Genomic DNA, 21,717 nt, shown 5'->3' with positions numbered 1-21,717 from the left:
CAGCAGCAAGTGATCTTGCTTCTCCAGATTAGAAATTCCGTGTATTATCTTTATGTCTAGAAGATAGTCTCAGACTGCATGCCTAAAACTATGGCAGTTCCTGAATGCTATCTAAACATCTCAATGAGACTGCTGGCTTGCGATTCACCCCAGCAATCCATTATTCCTTTTAAGTAACTGGCCGTATAAATTCAAGGTTGACATTGGGCAGTAAAAAATACTGAGTTCCAAAGTGGCCAGGTGATAAAATTATCTGTGATGTGAAGAAAGAAGGTACACAAATGCATTCTCTTTGTGCAGATAGCTTATAAAAATGGAAGACGCCATCCAAAGTTCATTTCTACTTGTGTCTTTTGCAGCCTATGGAAAGTACTTAAGTCTGAATTCTCACAGCTTGCCTCTGTGGCAATACCCATGTTCCTGCACGCTCTTTCTCTTTCTTGTGGTGCTGATATATTCTGGGGCATCATTGATAGCAATTTTAACAGCAAAGACTGGAAAATGCGTTTTGAAGCTGGTAAGATGAAAAAAAATACACAGTGCAAAGAATGTAAGCTATTAAAACTCAAACTCAAATACAACTTTTAAAACTCAAAAACCCTAACTTAAGATAAAAAATTCTGCAATAAAGTATTTATTTTTACTTAAAAAAATGTCTTGATGAAACAAGGTGTCAGAATTAAAATTAATACTGTTGGTTGCAAGTTTCTTTTTTTTTTAATCCCAAAGCTGTGTTGTGTTGGGCAATTGTAGCAAGAATATTTATATTACTTAACCTGCACACTATCTTGAAATCAGTCAAAGGGCAATGAAGAAAGACACATTAACCATACATTGAATTGACTGATAAGTCAGCATAAACCGTTGTATAGTCTACACATTCTGCTGCTCCAACAAAATCTGGTGCGACTGTTGCTCATAGTTTAAAAAAAAGCTCAGACTTACCTATTGCACAAATCAGGATTGATGCCATGAGATTTTACTTATCACTGCACTCCATGTATCTTGTTTGTTATTTGTTTTGCTTTCTATGCATGTCAACATAGCTAGTGTGCCATTTTTAGACACTTTGGAAATCACAATGTACTGAGGTGAGTATTCCATTCCCAAAATATCTAATTTATTACAAATATGTGTAACAATTCAAAATGGAATGAAAGTTGAAATTAAAGTGTGTGTAGCCTGAGGTGAGATACTGGATTGCCTGTGCTATGTACAGTGCTGCAGTTTAGTCATGGTAGATTTTTACAATTTTAATGATGTTTGTCAACTCTATTACTAAAATAGATACTGTAGCAACATTATAGCCATAAATTGGAGTTCTTCCTTCTAATTGAATGACCAAACATTAAAATAATTGGATGATAGCCTATTTCTGACTGTAATTTCTGTCACCATGAAGGCCCCACCTTCTTGACTCGCTCCCTGCCTGAGGAGTGGTGACCCTCAGGTTAAACCATCACTAGTCCTCCCTCTCTAATGAGACCCCAGCCCTATAGTCTTCTGGGACTCTGGTCACTTACTATAATATTAAGTTTTAAGGCTTTTTTTCAGAAAAAAAAATGATTCCAGAAGCACTTACCTGCCTTGTTAGTATTGGCATATGCATTATACATTTCTATTGCACATATTTGCACCAATGTATGTATGCTATCACGACATGTTCAGTGTAATGGGATTTCAGTAATTTCCCGAGGCTTGGGACTGGAATGAAGGGTAGTTTGATGTCTGGCTGAGCATTGCATAAGGCAGGCTTTCGTCAATGAGCAAACTAACCGGGTATAAATGTGACTTATAGGACACTGAGGATCCGTGGCTTCCAGATGGTCTTTTTGGATGTTTATAATTCTTTGTGTTGCAGTTCTCTGCGTGTCTTCTCCATCTCTCACCTGGGTACACATTTATCCTGCTATTGCTTAGCTCACTGCAGTAAATATGTAAAGAAAGATGGGGAACAACAGTCAGTTCTTATCCTATTTTGTATCAACTGATGCACCACCTCCCTGGCTGATAGAAATAGTAAATCTTCGGGCACAAAAAAATGGCAGAAAAACCTATGATCGATTTCGGGGTAAAATCTGGAAATTTCCCCCCCTCCCCCATTAGTAAAGCAATGAATGAGATGCAGGAGATTGTAGATATCTGTGACACATTACCAAAAATACATAGTTTGCTACCATCACAATAGAACTGGACAAGACTATTTCCATCCATTGGATGAGTTCCAAAAGTTACAAACTCTACCTTCTATGTCCTTCTAATATCCTGTATACTCATAGTTGGATTTCTTTGATTTTTAATTCTGATTTCTGGCTTCCTTGGTGATCTTTTGTGTATTTGTACTGTCCCATATGTAAATTACTTCTAAATTCATCTAAGGCTAAATCCGTGTTGTTTTTTTTTGTTAACATTGATTATTTCCCTTGAATCCAGTTAATCTGTTCATCTAAATGTTCGCAAGTAATTAGTTGACATCGACATCGACATCAACTTAGTTGCCTTTTCTTCTTCATCTACTTTTCCCCATTTGCAGCCTTTATTCCATGGTAACCTGGCACATATATAATTTCATAAATTAAGATTTTCTTGACTAAAGCTATCTTTCTGTTTTGGTGAATTTGAGTTTATGCCTTGAAAGAAAATAAAAGATGGCTGAGTGGCTAATATAATAAATGGTGAGCAGTTCAGTTGTTGGCTCGATTTGCTGTAGTAGATCTGGATCTTCAATAGTTAGGATGGACAGAAGGGAGTGTAATTATCTGAAAAGCTGAGGGATCAGTATTAATAGTACTTGACTAGGAACTTTCGAGTTGTCTAGGCTCAATCTTCTAAAATTCCCATCTGGAAGTTGTTGACCAGCACAGTGGGTTGCTGGTAGAGCCCATGGTATTGACCTTACTTCTGGTGAAAATATAGAAAGGGTAATAAAGCATGGCTAGTAATTTATGCTTCTAATCACTTTACCAAAGAGACATTTTGGTAGCATAGGAACAAGTTGTCCATCAGAAGTATTTACTCAGGTGGACCTTGCATCACAAGAACATAAGTAGGAGCAGGAAAAGGCCAATCAGCCCTTTTGAGCCCATTCTACCATTTGATGAGACTGTTGCTTTTCTTTCTACTCGTTCATCATTTCCCTGCATTATTCCCGTATCTCTTAGTGTTTTTAATATGTAAAACTTTATTGATCTCTGTTGTGAACATACTGACTGACCCTACAAAGATATTGGAGACAGAGAATTCCAAAGAATCACCACTCTTGGAGTGAAGGAATTCCTCCTCCTCTCAATCCTAAATGGTCTGTCTCTTTTTCTGCGGCTGTGTCCCCCAGTTCTGGACACCCTCATGCCAAGGTTTGAAGGCATTAATGTCAATTACGTTGACATCTGATCTTTAAGTTACAATGTCTGACTCTGAGAATGATCAATGTTCTGAACTAGATTTGCTAAATAAAAAAAATTTTAATTTCCAGGTAAATAAAACTGGAAATAATTTTTCGTTAAGGGCACTAGAACTGGTTAATGGAAGCTGTAAGCTTTAGTTACGCATAATAGTCTAGGTCATGACATTCAAACATTTGCTATTGTCTTTGGGACCAATTCAATGTTGTATTTTTTTTGTAGTGGAGAAAGTAGTAGTTCTGTGCAGATTTCTGGATATCCAATCTGTGACAAAGAATCATGTCCTGAAGTACTCTCTAGCCCATGCCTTCTGCTGTTTCCTTGCTGCAGTTGAAGATGTTAATCCAGCAGTGGCTACGAGAGCCAGACTTTTGCTTGATTCCATCAAAAGACCAGCTTTACAAGTAAGAGCAGACATGCTTGATGCAGTATTTTATTAAAATTCAAATGATACTTGTATTATTTCGTTTCTACTTATTTCATTGGCCAAAGAAGAAATGCTTATAATCATGGAAAAAAGGTACCGTATTCTGGTTCAATTAAGATGAGCTGTTTTTTTATTTTTTGAAGACAGCATTTGACAATAAATGCAAAGTAGAACCCCCATCCATCTTTCTTTCTCTCTAAATGATCTCTGTGTATTAGCTATACAAGTAAGGATAGCGTAGTGTTATGACGTTCAATTAGTAATCTAAAGGTGTGGGTTAAAGTCAAGCTCTGGCAAACACTGTCGAAAATAATGAACTTGGAGATTTGTGGATTAGCATGACCAAAATAATCTTGAAAGATTATGGATTGTCATGAAGACCTGTCTGAATCACTAATGCCCCACTTCAGAGAAAGTTTCCCACTTTATCTGTTTAGCTTGTTAAAAAGAAAATCTTCATTTGCAGCTGTGATGTGATCAGCAGAGCCACTGTTTAGTGGTCATCACTATGTGGTTTGCCAGAACATTTCAGAGGGCAGTTAAGAGTCAACCTTGTCATGGGTCTGGAATCGCAAATAGATCAGACAAGGCAGAAATAGCAGATTTCCTTTTCTAAAAGATAATACTGAATATCTTTCTTTTAAGAGAGCCTAGTGGGTATTGGTCAGTGGGAAGGGTGGGGTGGATAGGTGGGAACGAAGATGGACAGATAGTGCCAGGTTAAGGAGGCCGGGATGAGAGGGAGGGTTGGACATGGGATGAGCCAGGGTTGAGGAGATTACAGGTGAACCCCTGTTGCATTTGGAAAGTTTGTCTTAGGCCTTGGATGGAGGTAAAAGGGGAGATACGGGGCAGGTATAACACCACCTGCAGCTGCAAAGAAAGGTGTGGGTGTGGTGGGGTTGGTGGGGAGTGTGCAGTGGACGAGAGAGGTGTGGAGTGAAGGGTCCCTTCAAAAGGCAGATAGGAGTGGGGAGGGAAATATCTGTCTGCTGGTGGGGTCAGATTGCAGGTGGTGGTGGATGATGCGTTGGATGCGGAGCTTAGTGGGGTGGTATATGAGGACTAGGGGGACTCTTTCCTTTATTTAGTTGGGGGGACCAGGTTTGAGGGCAGAATGCAAGACATGCGTTGAGAGCATTGTGGATCAGTGGAGGAGGATGTTGCAGTCGTTGAAGTAGGAGAACGTCTGGGATATCCGGGAGTGGAACACTCCATCTTGGAAGTAGATGCGGCGGAGGCAGAGGAATTGGGAGTAAGGGATTGTATTCTTGCAGGAGGGTGGGTGAGAGGAGGTGTAGTCCAGGTAGCTGTGCGAGTCGGTGAGTTTGAAATAAACGTCGGTGCTGAGGTGGTTACCAGAGGTGGAGACGGAGAGGTTCAGGAAGGAGAGGGAGGTATCAGAGATACTCCCCACTTCTATCTGCCTTTCGTAGGGACTGCTCACTCTGTGACTCCCTCGTCCACTCCACACTGTCCAACAACCCAGTCACACCCGGCACCTTTCCCTGCAACTGCAGGAGGTGCAACGCCTGCCCTGACACCTCCCCTCTCACCTCCATCCAAGGCCCAAGACAAACTTTCCAAATCTGACAGGATCTGACAAATCTGTATATCCTGCAACCTGGTCTACTGTATCCATTGCTCTCGATGTGGTCTCCTCTACATCCAGTGAGACCAAGCGCAGACTCGGTGACTGATTTGTAGAGCATCTGCTATAATCGACAACACCTTCCAGTTGCCAACCATTTTAATTCCCCCTCCTACTCCCTGGGTGACATGTCCATCCTGGGCCTCCTCCAGTTGTCACTTTACACAGCCACATGCAAACTGGAGGAACACCTCAAATTCCACCTCATGAGCCTACAGCCTGATGGCCTCAACATAGAAATCACCACTTTCAAAATCTCCCCACCCCTGGCCTCATCCCATGTCATCCCTGCCTCTTTAACCTGACACAACCTGTCCATGTTCTTCCCCACCTATCCGTCCCACCCTTCCCACTGACCAATCCCCACTACCCCCTACCTGCATCAACCTATCACCATCCCACCTACTTTCCCCCAGCCCCAACTCTCCTTCCTCTATTTATTTCCAAGCTCCCTTCTCCCTTCCTAGTCCTGATGAAACGTGTAAAGCCGAAATGTCGACTTTCCTGCTCCTCTGATGCTGCCTGATCTGCTTTGTTCCTCCAGCTCAACACTGTATTTATAACAGTTGCCCATTCCTCACTTCTCACTGTCCAAGGTCCCTAACACACCTTCCAGGTGAAGCAACAGTTTACTTACACATCTTTCAATCTAGTCTACTGTATTTGCTCTAAAAATGCAGTAACCTTTGCAATGGTGAGACCAAATGCAGACTGGATGATGGCTTTGCAGAGCACCCCCTCTCTGACTATAGGAATGACCCCAACCTCCCAGTTGCTTGCCATTTCAATAAACCACCTTGTTCTCATCCTAACATTTCTATCTTGGGATGCTGCAATGATCCAGCGAAGCACAGCGCAAGCCCAAGGGACAACATCTCATTTTCCGCATAGGCACTTTACACCTTCTAGAACTCGATAGGAATTCCGCATAAGGAGCCTGACCTCAGTGTGTTCTCCATTTTTCTTATTTTAGTCTTGTTTGTGTTTTGTTTACTTTGCTTTCAGCTGAAATGGCCCATTTTCAACCATCCACACCTTACTTTACACCAGATTTACTTCTCTATTTCTCTTTCATACCAATTAGCAACCCTTAAGCATTGGACTTGCAAACTATCTGTTTCTCTTGCTTATCCTCTGCCTCTGTCAAAACTATGTAAAAGAAAACACCATTTTCCAACCCTTTTCAGGTCTGAAGAAGAGTCATACTTGACTTGAAATGTTAACTCTGTTTCTCTCTCCACAGCTGCCAGAGCAACATGATCACAGAATATACTTTGATAAGTGGGCTTTACTGACCAGCACCAAGGGTGACTTGGTAGTAGCACAGCCGGATGCCCTTGTTCATACTTAAATGTTAGCTTTCAGACTGGGCTTGCATTGGATGGTGAGGCAATGGCTTAGTGGTATTATTGCTGGACTGTTAATCCAGAGACCTAGATAATGTTCTGGGGACCCAGGTTCAAATTCTACCACAGCCGATGGTGGAATTTGAATTTGATTTTAAAAAATCTGGAATTAAGAATCTGATGATGACCATAAATCCATTGTTGATTGTCAGAAAAACCCATCTGGTTCACTAATGTGCTTTAGGGAAGGAAACTGCCATCCTTACTGGTCTGGCCTATATGTGACTCCAGACTCTCAGCAATGTGGTTGACTCTGAACTGCCCTCTAGACAATTACGGATGGACTTTAGGGATGCTGCTCAGCCAGCTACGCCCTCGTCCGTGAATGAATAGCAAATAAAAAATCTGCTGAGTTTCTGCAACTTTTTTTCCAGATTTCCAGCATGAACAGTGTTTTGCTTTTATATAACCGTTTTGCTATATTTCCTTACATGTGGCTAAAAAATATTTCTGAAATAGCCTGGAAATTTCTGTGGATTTAAAGCAATTGTTACAAACTTTAATTGCAAGAAGGAAATCAGATCTATCTTTTGACATGGATAATACCAGGTGACATCACTAAAACCTCAGAGCTCACCTGTAGACCAACCAGATGACCTGTTTGTACTCTCAAAATCATATCTATGAGTGATGTGGAACCCAGTTTTTGTTGGGTCGGAAAAGGCCAGATTCCTGTTAAAACGTCCCTGTTTCTGTGTTAACTGATAAATCTTGTACAGACATGCCTTGTAGAATGGTAAAGAATTGGTGGGAAATATTCTTAGTCTATAATACTGATGTTAGATCCATGAAGCCTCATGGCTTCAAATAAGACAGTAGCAAGGAGACTATTGATTGCTCTCCTTCATGCTGAGCATCTCACAGAGGGAGTTGTAAGAGCAACATGAGCACAGAACGTACTCTGATAAGAGGACTTTACTGGCCGGCACCAAGGGTGATTTGGTAGTAACACAGCTGTCTGCCCTTGTTCATGCTTAAAAGTTTTCACTTTCAGACTGGGCTTGCATTGAATGGTGAGGTAACCAACACAAGGAAGTAATTTGCTTGACCATATCTTCCCACCTATCTCTTTTTGAAACATCTATCCATAATATTGAAAGAAGTGACACCTGCACAGTACTAATCTCTGCCATGAATATATTACTTGTTTCCATACTTTGGTGAAATGTCTTGGGTTGTTGTATTTTATTAAGGGCACTGTATGAATGTAAGTTATTATTGTTATGTTAAGTAGGCAGTCCAAGATGAGCGTTCACAAGGCACTTTGTGCCACCTCAGCAACAGGATTGTGTACAAAAATAAGCACCAATGTTAATGCTCGGAACGTACCTCATCCCTTGAACAGCATCTGGCCGGGAAAACATTCCTTGCTAAATGTAGATTGTAATAAGGCATGATAGGAGTAGTGTCAGATATTTCTAAGAGTGTAGTATGAACAAAACAAAGCAGGATTTCCTGCTGTTGGACACCTAAAACAATTGAGTGTAGTCATCCAGCAACCAGTAATGAATGAATGAAAGTAAAACTACATTGCCAAGTAGTAGGGGTCGAAAAGAAAACCATGGTCTGAAGTCAAACTTGTCATGGCTGGTGTAGTGATAGGGTCACTGGACTAGTAACTAGAACGTCAAACTAATGTCCTGCTGGTCAGATCTCATCATGGCAGCTGGTGACATTTGAATTTAATAGAAATCTGGAATTAAAGCTGGCCTAATGCTGACCGTGTAACCATTGTTGATTATTGTAAAAACGATTCTGGTTTTCTAATGTCATTTAGGAAGGAAATCTGTAATTATCACCTGGTTTGTTCTATATTTGACTCCAGATCCATAGCAATGTGGTTGACTCTTAACTGCTCTCTAAAATGGCCCAGCAAGCCTTTCAGTTCCAGGTCATTTGGGGATGGGGAATAAGGGCTGGCCTTACCATCAATGCACACATCCATGAGTGAATATTATAAGAGTGGTTCTAGTTTTCAGAGACTAGTCCACACTAGCCCAGAACATCCTGTTCATTCCACAATCTTGCCTACCCTCAGTAACTTTTCACCTTTGAAAAGATTAAAATTTGAGTTGGAATCACATTTGATTAATTTGTTTTTTTCCCATAGAAAGGATGCCAAAGGCAGCCGTTTGAGTTTGCAAAAATGTATGTAAACAATAAATAACACATTGACCTAATATCATGGAAAACAAGGAACATTTGAAAGCCCTATAATATATAAATATATATGTATGTATACAGCCTGTGTGATTAACTTTTAAATTTTACTTATTTTCACGTAGGGTCTCTGTCTTTGCCTCGATTTTCAGTTTGACACTGTGGTGAAGGATAGGCCAACAATCCTCAGCAAATTATTTCTTCTTCATTTCTTAAAGCAAGACATTCCAGCTTTAAGCTGGGAGTTTTTTGTCAATAGGTTTGATACCTTGTCTCTGGAGGCGCAACTTCATTTGGATTGCAACAAGGAATTTCCATTTCCTACAAGTAAGTATCATTTTCAGCTTCGACTTTCTAATCTTCTTACTGGAGTGTGTCGGTGCCACCTATTTCCAATTCTAAAACCATAGAAAGGAGAAAGGACAGGTTCATTCTAATGGGATTTGATTTACATTGTACAAAAATTCATTGAAACTTCAGGAATGAATATACTACAGAAGAAGAAAGCAGAAAGTTCTTCAACTTTCAATCAATTTTTAAAAAAATCAAAGCCACTAAAACAGATAATCTGGTCATTATTCTGTTGTGTTTCCAACATTACAGCAGTAAATATGCTTCAAAAAGTCTTCAGCCCCATTTTGGTATGTCCTGTCATATCAGGTACTTTATTTATTTTAAAAGGCAGTTTATTGATGTCTGGTATACAGTTTTGGGCAATGCTCCCTTTTTCTTTTGTTCAGTATGTGTACCATTGAGGTCTATGCGTAGCATCGACTTCTAAAACTGGAAGTCATTGCATCGACACGTGGAACCTTGGAATAGCGGCCGAGCACGTTAGGGGAAACATTGCTTCCCTAACCAAAAAATGGACTAGCTCGTCCTAAATCAGGAAGTTGACCTTGTTAGAAAGGGAAATTTGACCCCATTGTTACATGACTAATACTACAATGTGGTTGGTTATGGCAGACAGAGTGGAGTGGGCAGCCTGTTTTTTTAAAGTTTTTAAATGGCAAGCAGGAAAGTTTGTATGATATTAAAGATTCTTTCCTTTTATTTTCATGTATTGCTGATATGGACGGAAATGGAAAAAGAACTGGTTTAAAAGGCAATGATTGTTGAAGGACTGCTGTGCTTTTTTTAAAAAAAGCAAGTAACCATGATCCTCATTGCAAGTGCTGTTTATACAGCTGTTTGTTCAAATAGTAGGCAAAGTCTTGATACAGATGGGCTGGTGCCAGGGCAGGGAACAAATAGACCTTTGGCTGACAACGTGTAGGCGATTGGTCTATGGACTAGTGATCAGTTTTTGAAAACAAAGGCCTTCGGTTTACCAACACCTATATGATTGGCTCCCAGCTGAATAGCTTGGGGAATGAAGGTTTGGCTCAGAAGCCATTAGACCTCTGGAAAGGAAGGAACTGTTTTTGTTCTGCAGTAGAAAGCATCTCAGGATTGAAGAATGCCACTTATTTCCCTTCTCATTGCTTTAAGCTGTGATTTTTGTTTAATAAGGTAGAGATCTTCAGAGAGTGAAGTAGTTACCCTGTGCCTCCGAACAGGTGAAGGTGTCCTGAGAAGGGAAATTAAAAGCCTACAATCTGATCAGCAGAAAGGTCATCTCAGCAAACCCTGCAGACAGGGATCACAGAACTGCCTTCCCAGTCTTTCATTCAACCCATAACACCAATTTATTTTTGTATTTGTCTGTATGTGTGTGTGTGTAGAGGTGGAGATTTATTAGTGAGTTAGAGTTTTAACTAGTAGTTATATGTCAACAGTTCATAATGGTTTATCTGTAGCTAGAATCTACTTACTTCTAGTCAACTGGAATTCATGTTAAGTATAAAAATCGTTTTGTTAGCCTGTGCCTAAAAGACAGGTAAATTTGAGAATTCTGCGTACTTTTTAAACTCATTAATGGTATTGATGCCTTGGAGAATAGCAGGGCTTAATTTCCATTGTGCTTCCCTAGTGAGGCATGCCACCATTTTGGAGGGTGGTCTTTGCCCATCAGGGACACACCCCATCCTAGAAGGTAATAATACCCTTCCTTCCTGCCCGCCTACACTTCCATTTACCCCAGCCCTCGAGCCCCCCCAGCACCTCGCCTCTAAAGTGGGTAAGTCCGCTCTACCCAAAGCCTCACTGACTTACCTGGACCCAGGTTTCCATTGGGCTTCCTTCCATAGGCCTGCCTCAAACCAAGCAGCATCCACCATGTGGGGCAATTGGAGCTGAGGGACAGAAGTCTCATCCTGCACTAATTTAGCCTGCTGTAGCACTTTGTATTTGCAGATGGGCTTGTTCTATATTTGTTGACTTGCTGCCAACTTTTCGTCAGAGGATGTGAGCCATCTGCTGCTGATAAATTTCTGCTAATGTTTCAAATCAAGATTCTTATGAATGTTCCTTAACCAGACATGTTAATTCTGTTTCTCCCTCCACAAATGCTGACTGCTAAGTGTTTTCAGCATTTTCTGGTTTTTATTTCAGAATGGCACTGCTAGTCTACTGTGGTACAAGATTTAAAGTAACAATGTAGTGCTGCATACGTGGTACTTCGAACAATACTTAATATTGGACCAATTCTTGGGATTTCTTTTTCTTGCAGATATGAGATTAAGTTTTGGTATTTCAATTTATATCATTTACCTTTGATAAAAATATAAAAAATTAAGCATTTGTGCAGTATTGAATTACTTATGCAGTGCGCAAACATGACATTCAATTCAGATGATCTGTGTCTGTATTTATTCTCCATATATACCTCCTCTCATCCAGTTCAGCTAATTCTACAGCTTAATCAAAGCACAGAATTGCTACAAGCAAAAAAAGGCCATTTGGTCCAATGTGTCTGCACCGGCTCTTTTAAAAAATTGTATAACTTAGTCCCATTCTCCTATCCTTTCTCCATGGTACTACACATTATTTAAATTGAATCTGCATCCATCATGCTTCTAGGCAGTGCATTTCAGTCCTGAACCATTTGCTGACTGAAAAAGTTTCTTCTTGTGTAATATTTATTTCTTTTTTAATTGACTTTAAATCTGTGCCCTCCTTGATCTGTTAACAAGTGGCAACAGTTATTCCTTGTCTAATTTGTCCAGATCTCTCGTAATTTTGAAAACGTCAATCAAAATTGCTCTTCACTTTCTCTTCTCCAAGGAAGAGAGCACCCTCCCTTCATAACTTGTCCCTGGAACCAAGCTTATAACATTCTTCTGCAGTTTCTTCAGTGTGCTCAATACTTTCTTAAATGTGGCACCCAGAGCTGTCATACTGTATGCTCTGTTAACCTTCTGTTCCTTTCACCCTTGTGATTGTGTAGCTCCTACTTGAATCCATCTATGCTGCTTTCCTCAACTGCCTGTCATAGTAGAGTTCCATATTCCAACCATTCTCCCAGGTAACAACGTATCTCCTGAATTTCCTATTAAGTATACTCATGTCTGACTTGGATATATTGTCCCTATCAAATGCTTGTGTAAAACCATTTTAACAGCCTTTTCTTAATAGAGAAAAGGGCTTCAGCATGCTCAATCTCTCCTGACGTGCATCTCCTCTTAGTTCTGATATCATCTTTGTAAATTGCTTTTGCATCATTTCCAGTACATCAAGATCCATTTTAGAATATAGAGGTTATAGCTGTGCACAGTATTTGAATAATGGTCTAGCCAAAATTACAAATAAGTTTGACAGCATTTCAACAGTTTTCATTTGACTAGTTATTTTTCATGTTTGTATGTGCTTTTCTTCAGCTATAACTGCTGTAAGGACAAATGTCGCTAATCTAAGTGATGCTGCCATGTGGAAGATCAAACGTGCTCGCTTTGCACGAAACCGACAGAGAAGTGTGCGATCCCTTAGGGACAGTGTGAAAGGCCCAGCAGAGTCAAAGAGGGCGCTTTCTCTTCCAGAAACTCTAAGCACCAAACTGCGTAAGTGTCTTTTGCCTGAAAATGTCACTTTTGTGATTATTTATGGCTAGGTTATAAGAACTGTTATTTCAGATGAGTCGGGTTCTATTTAGTATGCTAGGAAACTCATTTTTTTTCATATATAGATATAAAAATCCAGTGCCAAATTTGCTTCCATGGTGCTGGAAGTCTTGGTGCTACAATTACTTGTTTAGGAGAAAGATAGTATCTACATTATGCACAGACCACACCAGAGTGCTTGGGAACAATGTCACGTTGAGGTTCTTAGCACGGACTGTTATCACAGAATTGTTACAGCAGAGAAGGAAGCCAATCAGCTTTTTGGTATCTACAGGAGCTCTCTGAGCTTTCTGAGCAATCAGGGCTTTGGCTTGGCATTTACAGTGACTAAAAGACAGCTTTCTAGAAGCTGCACCGTCTTCCTGTGCAAGAAAGGGGAACGTGACATGTTTGGATGGTTGGTACACATAGTTGAATAGTTTGTGCAATCTATGAAATGTTGCAACGAGGCTTGAAACGGTTCTATTTGTAGGAAGTTGAGCTAAAGCTTATGAATTTTGGGGTTTTGTCTTGATTGATAGATTGTTCATAGGTCAATGATGGGTGTGCAGTGAATTGCACAGTATTTAAGGCGAGTGGTGCAATTGGTATGATATGACATTTGAAGATTCTGTCTTGAAATTGATATGCAAACGTACAAGTTAGGAACAAGAGAAAGCCATTTGGCTTCTTGGGCTTACTCTGCTATTCACTGAGGTCATGGCTTTGCAACTTGTGTGATCATTAAATCCTCGAGCAACCTTCAGATCTTTGGGGGTGGGGTGTGGGAGGTAGCTGGGTGGGAAGAAGGGGGAAGTGGGTGTACACTTCTCAAATTAAGCGTTGCTAAAGCTTGCCAATGCCTTCAGTGCACATGTTCTGAAGACCCCTGGCCATCCTGACCATACAGGACATCATTCCTCCTTTCCACCTTAGACTAAGTTCTCCAGTATAACATTATAAACTTGTGGTGCATGCTGTCTGCTGTGATCAACCATTGTGGAATCTTTCCTAGTACAATATTCAGAAGAATTTCAATATCACCAACAACAATAATTCACTCTCTCTTAAGAGGGGGCAAACAAGCTGAGTCAGCAGATGATGCAAACATGCAGCCAATTTGCCATTTTACAGAGTGCTAGCTACACAAAGCAACTGTGGAAATGTCCCAGCTAAAGAAAGTTAGTGTCCTGCCTGCAATGTATTTGGGGGCTGGGACTATTCACAAATTTTGATCCCTTTGCCTGTTTTTAGAAATTATCTAAATTAACCCTTTGTTGATTTTAAAAACCATGTGTTAATTGTGCAAAATAATCCTGTAACTTGTGAAATTTATCAGAATGTCTTCCCGTATGAATTCTTTCCTACCAACTTCATGCTCTTTGAAAGCATTAAGAATTACAGTTTCCCAGTTGATGGAAAAGTAACTGATCAAATTTCCACTATTGCTGACTGCTAACTTCCAAAATCAGATGTTACTAATGTAAACATAATAGTTTTTTTCAAGAATTGAGCTCAGATGGGCAAATGACAACAGTGGATGACCTGTTAAGGGAATTATATTTGTATTCAGAAAATGCCATGATTATATCTTTTGTAATATGTTCTTATTTTGTTTTTCATTTTTGCAGCTTTGCGACTGACTAGACATGAGCAGTCAGCTCCAACTCTTGGTGCAATGATGGAGCATGCTATGCATGGTAAACCAGTATCAATGTTTCCAATGTTTCAACGTTATTGTGGCCACTAATTGGTGTTTCAGTAACATCCAGTTCCTAATGTATTATCAAATTATAATTCATAATTGTGTTAAATGCTGCTTCCTGCAGCAGATGGACCTTTCAGAGGTTCCAATGTTAAAACCTATTTTAAAATATATAAATAATATTTCTCTAAATTCGTTTGTGATAATCCTGAAATTAACCCCTCCCCACCAATTTTGCTATCTGAGCAAAACGAGGGAGAGTGAACTTTACAGTGAGAATGTTAGTTTGCCAGTGCATAATTGAGCATTTTGTCATGGGTTAAGGAATATTGAGTTTAAATTACTAGACCATAAAGTGGCTACTACACTATTAGCATGCTGGATAAAAGGGAATCAGTGAATGTAATCTATTTAGATTTCGAGAGAACTTTCGATAAGATACTGCACCTAAGGCTACTTAATAAGATAAGGGACCATGGTGATGAGGTTAGTATAATAGCTTGGATGGAGGATTAGCTATCTAATAGAAGACAGAGAGTTGGGACAAAGGGGATGTTTTCAGGATGGGAACCTGTAACTACTGCAGTGCCACAGGGACCAGTTCACGAGTCAGTATTATTTACAAGATATATTGATGACTGAGATGAGGGAAGTGAATGTAGTATCGCCAAGTTTGTGAGTGATACAAAAATAGGTGGGAAGGCAAGTAGTGAGGATGGCACAGAGTCTACAGACGGTTATAGCCAGTTTAAGTGAGTGGGCAAAAACTCAGCAGATTCAATATATTACAAGAAAATTTGAGGTTATGCACCTTGTCATGGAAGAATAGAAGATTAGAATATTGTTTAAACAGAGAGAGACTGCAGAAAGCTGCAGCACATGTGGATTTGGGGGTCCTTGTGCAAGAATCACAAATGCTAGCATCCAAAATCAGCAGGTAATGTTAATGCAAATGGACTATTGGCCTTTATTTCAAAGTGAATAGAATACAACAATAGGGAATAAAAACAAAGTGGTGGAGAAACTCAGCAGGTTTGACAGCATCTATGGAGAGAGAGAAAGACTTAACCATTCTGAAGGAGAGTGGTAGTTCTGTCTCTACAGATGCTGCCAGATTTGCTGAGTTTCTCCATTCTCTGACATTCATAGTATTATAAGTGGGAATTATTGATAAAACTATACAAGATATACAACAAATTTAAAACTAATTAAATAAAATAGAGACAGTGTCCAGTGATGTACTGTAGTTGCATGATGTGGGAGCTGATGGACCCCATTGTGGTTCATCGTGACCACATCTATATAAAGTGTTGTTTGCTCAAGGAATCCCTGCTCAGAGTTGATGAATTGGAGTCAGAGCTTTGAACACTGCAGCACATTGAGGATGTGTCAGAGAGTTAACTAGATGCTGTATTTCAGGAGGTAGTCGCACCCTGTAGATTAAGTACTTCAGATTTGGCCAGAGGTCAGGGCCAGGAGGGTGTGACTATGAATGAGGCAGGTACAGGGACCCTGAATTTAGCGTAGGAGGAACCTCAGCTCTTGACCTTGTTGAATAGGTAGGAGGTACTTGCTCCCTGTGTGGATGAGGAAAAATACTGTATGGGGAATGGGCAAACTGATCAAAGCACCATGGTAAGGAGGCCATTCAAGCAGGGGGAGCAAAAACGAAAGTGGTAGTGGTAGAGATTCTATGATGATGGGTACAGGTAGCATCCTGTGTAAGCAGGATTGAGAGTCCCACATGGTATGTTGTTTACCTGGTGCCAAAGGGACATTTCAAGCCGACATGAAAGGATATTGGAGAGGGAGATGGTGAATCCAGTTGTTGTGGTGTGTGTTGGGACTAACAGCATAGGCAAGAGTAGGTGAGGCATCCTGTCTGGGGAATGTCAGGAATTAAGAACAAAATTAAAGTACAGAACCTCGAGTTATAACCCAACCCACGTGCAAATTAGCATTGAAGAAAGGAAATTTAGGAAAAACATGTGGGAAAAGGAGTGGTGCAAAAAAAGAGTGTTGCTGGAGAAAAGGATTCTACTTTGTGGGACACTGACATCAGAATTGGTACAGGAAGGAACTGTACCATTGGTACAAGTTCCATTTGAACCAATCTGAACTAAATAACTGTTGGCCTACCAAAGACTGAAAGTGGGGATATTGTCAATGACTATGTTAGATACGTTGAATAAATACTTTGCCTCACTATTTGCAGTAGAAAAGGAGGATAGCTTGCTAGAAGTCCTTAGGAAATTAATAGTGGATCTGGAACAGAGACTGAAGAAAATTAACTTAAGTAAAAGATGATAATGAGGAAATTAATGGAAATATAGAACAACAGATCCCAGGACCAGATGGATTTTATCTGAGGGTGTTAAAGGAAGTAGGGGAGCACATTATAAGTGGCCTAGCTATAATCTTTTAGACTTCCCTAGATACAGGAGACATCACTCTGGATTGGAAAATTGCACGTCACACCCATTCTTAAGAATGGCAAAAGAGGAAGACCAAAGAATTATAAACTAGTTTGCCTAAAAGTTCTCTTGGGGAAATTGTTGAAAGAATGTGGGCCAAAGGCAGGTATATGGAGTTAGGCCACAGTATAAGTGTAATCTCATTGAATGAGAAACTGGGCAGAGCAGCTGAATGGCCTGTTCCTGTTCCTATCAGGTTACCCCTCAACCTCCATCTTTCCAGTGAGAACAACCCAAGTTTCTCCAACCTCTCCTCATAGCTAATGGCCCTATGTTCGTGTAAACTATCTAAAATGAAATACTTAACTTACAATAGTATACATATATTATTTGTCACCAACATGTTTGGCATATAATTTAAATGTTCCCTTTAATTACCATTGCTGGTGTATTAATTGAGTCAATTCTCACTTAATTTCAAATCCGTGACCATTTCTATTATTTTTGCCATTTAAATTAGTTAGTGGAGAGTAAAACAAAAAGCCAAGAGAACTAAACATTGGGTTTTGTGCTACATGCAGGTCAGCATTCTTCAGAGGATGATGCAATTATTAAGGATCCTTTACCAGAGGATGCCGGCATTGATCATCAAACAGTCCATCAGCTAGTCACAGTTCTAATGAAATTCATGGCAAAGGATAAGAGCAGTGCTGAAGCTGATATCAGCAGCGCCAAAGCATTCAACACAGTGAAGCGGCATCTATATGTGTTACTTGGTTATGACCAGCAGGAGGGGTGTTTCATGATTGCCCCTCAAAAAATGAGAACGTCCACTTGCTTCAATGCTTTTATTGCTGGAATAGCACAGGTAGAGTATGTCATTATTAAGGTATTTATAATTGTAGTGCAGAGCTTTAGTTTATTTTTGGCCTTTGTAAGATTGTTTAATAAGTATGCCAAGTAACTGAGTGTTGTGTCTATTAAGCAGTCTGTAAAACTGTCATGCACATGCCATTGTAAAATCAAGGTGCTATTTTCCTGCTTAAAGATTACTGCAGTTAATCTCCTCTGACTTTATCCCATAGCAATTTCACAACTGACCTATACTTTTCTGCAGACCATACCAACATTGTATATTAAGAAATCTAACACCTCTATGAAAAGAAATTGGTTTTTGTTGGTGCTGATATTTCCTTCCACAAATCACATGAATAAGAAATGAGACAGACACAGGAGATCAATATCAGACAATGTTACACTTCCTGTTAGTCCTGTTATTGCTGCCAAAGGAATTATGATAGGCCCCTAGAGAACCTACTGACTGATCATAAACATGATTCAATCTGCAATCAAGCTTACAAATGAACTGGAGAGGGGACCAATCTTCTTCCCTTCCTTGTGCCTACAAAAATAACAATAACAATCTTTCAAAAGTGATTTTGTTGATTCAAGTACTTGAAGAAATCTGAAGAATGTGTGAAGAGTTCTATATCCCCTTACTTTAAAACATATCCTTTGACATGAGAGAGAAAGAAATGTGGCTGCTAATTAATTTCCTCGAGTTTTATCCCACAACACTTTCATGGCTATTCTCAATGTCTCTGGATCACACTGATATTGTGTGTCAAGAAATCTTACAGCTTTGCTGATAATTGGCTTCTAGTGGATGGCAATATATTTCTGCCCTTGCAGACCTTGCAGCATCCCATTGGTTTCCTTCCCTTAATGGACAACTTCCCCATTCCCTGGCCCCTGGATCTCAACCGTGTTACTTAAAGTAGGCTTTGAGTCAGCCTAGTTCACCTCAGGTGGTAAGGATTTCCAAGTAGCCCATCATCCACTGTGATTTTGGAAGAAAAACCGTTTGATGGTTTGAAATTCCCTTATTGTGGCTTTGCATTGCTGCCTTTAGAGGAGATCTGCAGTTAACTGTCTTGACTTGCCTTGATACAGTACATGCCCACAGTTATGTAACTCTAGCTTGATGCTAAGTATTTCTTGGATTTGAGCACTAGACCAGAAAAGTATCTCGGCCTATATGATGTTCAGTGCTTCAGTAGTGTCCCTGTCTGCGTCAACATAATTTGTTTAAGAAATAAGCAGCATCTCTTCTTCCTCTCTGGGAAAGAAATGAGCAGAAAGAACACCAGATGGCACTCTTCAACAAAGAAAGAAAGACTTTTGCTAATCATTCTGTGTTTTGTTTCTCTGAAAACATTAACCAAAAAAAAACAAAAATTATTGCCCTACCAATCATTATTAAAATGTTGAGTTGTAGTAATCATCTTTGATTAAATTAAATTTAGCATTTAGCCCTTCTACTGCTATGATTGAATTCAGTCACTATTCTAGCATCCCTTAATTTTTACATGGGTGTTTAATGCCTTGTGTAGGCATTGGTGAAGAATGTAGTTTTCTTCTAACCCTGTATTTCCATCAATATCTATACCCTGCTAGATCTTCCTTGAAAATAAATCATGAAACACCACTATGGTTAATTATGAACATCCTGTTCCACGGGGCTGCAAGTTAAATAGAATAGAACATTTTGGGAGAAAAAGTGCCTGTGTAACTGGATTACTCGATATTCAGTTTCATTGACTTTAATGGAGCTGTGTGCAGTATAGCAGACGGCAAGGTAATCTCAGCCTTTTTAGGCCTCCTGGTTCAGGCCAGTTTCATACCCATTTTGTTTGACTTATTCAGGCTTGCATACTATTCTGGCAGCAACTGATTGCTGACGTAACTGAAGCTATTCATTTTCTTGTTGCCTGTCTGCCATTCCATTGCCAATTGTGGTTTGACTTCTTGACCCCACTTCAGCCCTATAATCAGACAGTTGGTCCCAGATGTATTGCATGCTGCGTGATGAGCCAGTTTGCTGATCTTATGATTCCAAGACTATTTTAATTTTATGTATGAATAATATGGTAATGCATGGTTATTCAGATCCAATGATGTTACTCGTAAACAGAACTAGCACCTTATTGAAGTTACCTTTTCTCCTGAAGTGCGCACACATTAAAGACTCCACTTTTTTGTGATGTGGATTTTCAGCATAAAAGGCAAAATTAATATTTTAGGGTGGCAACTGAAATGCAACTTCGGTTTCCTAAATTATGGAAGCATGAAACTAATAGTGTGGAATAATTCTCTGATGTGCCATATGTGATAATTTGTAGGAGGCAATCTACCTTACTGGTTTCATTGACTTGTTCACAGTTTTGTAAAACAAGTAGTCATGAAATGTTTGATATTTAATTCCACATTTCTTGTAGGTTATGGATTACAACATTAGTCTGGGCAACCAGCTCCTTCCTTTGGTGGTGCAAGTGCTTAAGTATTGTACCTGTCCGCAGCTACGCCATTACTTTCAACAACCCCCACGCTGTTCCCTTTGGACTCTGAAACCTCATATACGACAGATGTGGCTGAAGGCTTTGCTAGTGATTCTGTACAAGGTATAACTACATGTTCAACTAAATTAATATTGTAGTCTTGGCTAGGGTGATAGCCTATCCCAGGGGTAATGCATAGAGATTGCATTAAAGAATTTATGGTTAGACAACATTCCTTGATTGTAATCCTTTAGTGATGTAGAAATATGAATGAAACATTGAGTTTCTCTGTGCTAAATTAAATCACCAACCAGATGATTAATGATTAAATTTAAGTGAGACTGATTGAATATCATGAACTCATATTAGTTTCATGTTAGCACTTTCTAATTTGGTAAATTATCACATCTGGGGCTTGCAAGATATTTGCAATTGATTATTCAATAATTTATAACTACTTGAGTGACATTAAATGTTTGTACATGGGATTTTTTTCAAACCGTTTGTAAGCAGTTCTAAGTTAAAAACACGCCTTTGCTGTAGCTGCTGCATGAAATGTAGGCAGTCTTTCATGCGAAACAATAACTACAAAATAGTTATTCTCTCATTTCTTTAGAAACTCAGAGAAGCCCTTTGTAGAATTTTAGATAAACACTTTATTTTGCAATCGGAAGTCAAGATGGAGTTGACTGAACTATTTTTGTTCAGATTTTTCTGTGGAATATAGTCATTTGCTGGCACTTAAACAGTTCCAATTCTGCTTGTCAGTTACTGGCACTGCACTACATAATGTGGCATGCCATCACTCTGAAGTCAAGACTTTGCTTTCATAAGAACTGTTTAATCGTCATTCCTACCAATGTTGTGGCCAGATATGTCTGAAGCAAGTAGGTTGATGAGTTTAAGATCAAGTAGATCCTTCCCTTGAGCGAATGCCCTCACCACCTGATGCAGGCCCAGTTTTGAAACTGTGTCCTTCAGTACTTCAACTAGTGTTATAACCACCAGATCAGTCTTAGTGGTATAAGTTAAAGTACCTTTTGTGTCCTTGCTTCCTTCAGAGATTTCTTTAAGTAGTTTCCAGCATGTTGGAGTATTGTTTCATTGGTTGACCCAGTGGTAATAAACAAGAAATTTACTTAGATAGTAGGAACTGCCGATGCTGGAGAATCTGAGACAACAAGGTGTAGAGCTGGATGAACACAGCAGGCCAAGCAGCATCAGAGGAGCAGGAAAGC

At 39.6% G+C, this 21,717-nt stretch overlaps 1 protein-coding gene across 2 annotated transcripts in view; it reads left to right on the top strand.

Moving 5' to 3' along the window:
- The window catches only part of LOC109934231 (unc-79 homolog, NALCN channel complex subunit), a 199,097-nt gene that overhangs the window by 87,840 nt on the left and 89,540 nt on the right, over window positions 1–21,717 (top strand). For both annotated transcript variants that reach the window (XM_048599752.1, XM_048599751.1), the window contains exons 23-29: window positions 360–517; window positions 3,624–3,805; window positions 9,171–9,372; window positions 12,804–12,983; window positions 14,654–14,722; window positions 17,723–18,009; window positions 20,420–20,602. In XM_048599752.1, coding sequence (XP_048455709.1) covers window positions 360–517; window positions 3,624–3,805; window positions 9,171–9,372; window positions 12,804–12,983; window positions 14,654–14,722; window positions 17,723–18,009; window positions 20,420–20,602 — 1,261 coding nt within the window. The remainder of the gene's footprint in view (window positions 1–359; window positions 518–3,623; window positions 3,806–9,170; window positions 9,373–12,803; window positions 12,984–14,653; window positions 14,723–17,722; window positions 18,010–20,419; window positions 20,603–21,717) is intronic.

The sequence above is a fragment of the Rhincodon typus genome, chromosome 8 (assembly GCF_021869965.1).
Source record: "Rhincodon typus isolate 14 chromosome 8, sRhiTyp1.1, whole genome shotgun sequence".
Taxonomy (NCBI): domain Eukaryota; kingdom Metazoa; phylum Chordata; class Chondrichthyes; order Orectolobiformes; family Rhincodontidae; genus Rhincodon; species Rhincodon typus.
The sequence above is the reverse complement of the archived record's forward strand: the minus strand, read 5'-3'. Positions and strand labels throughout refer to the sequence as shown.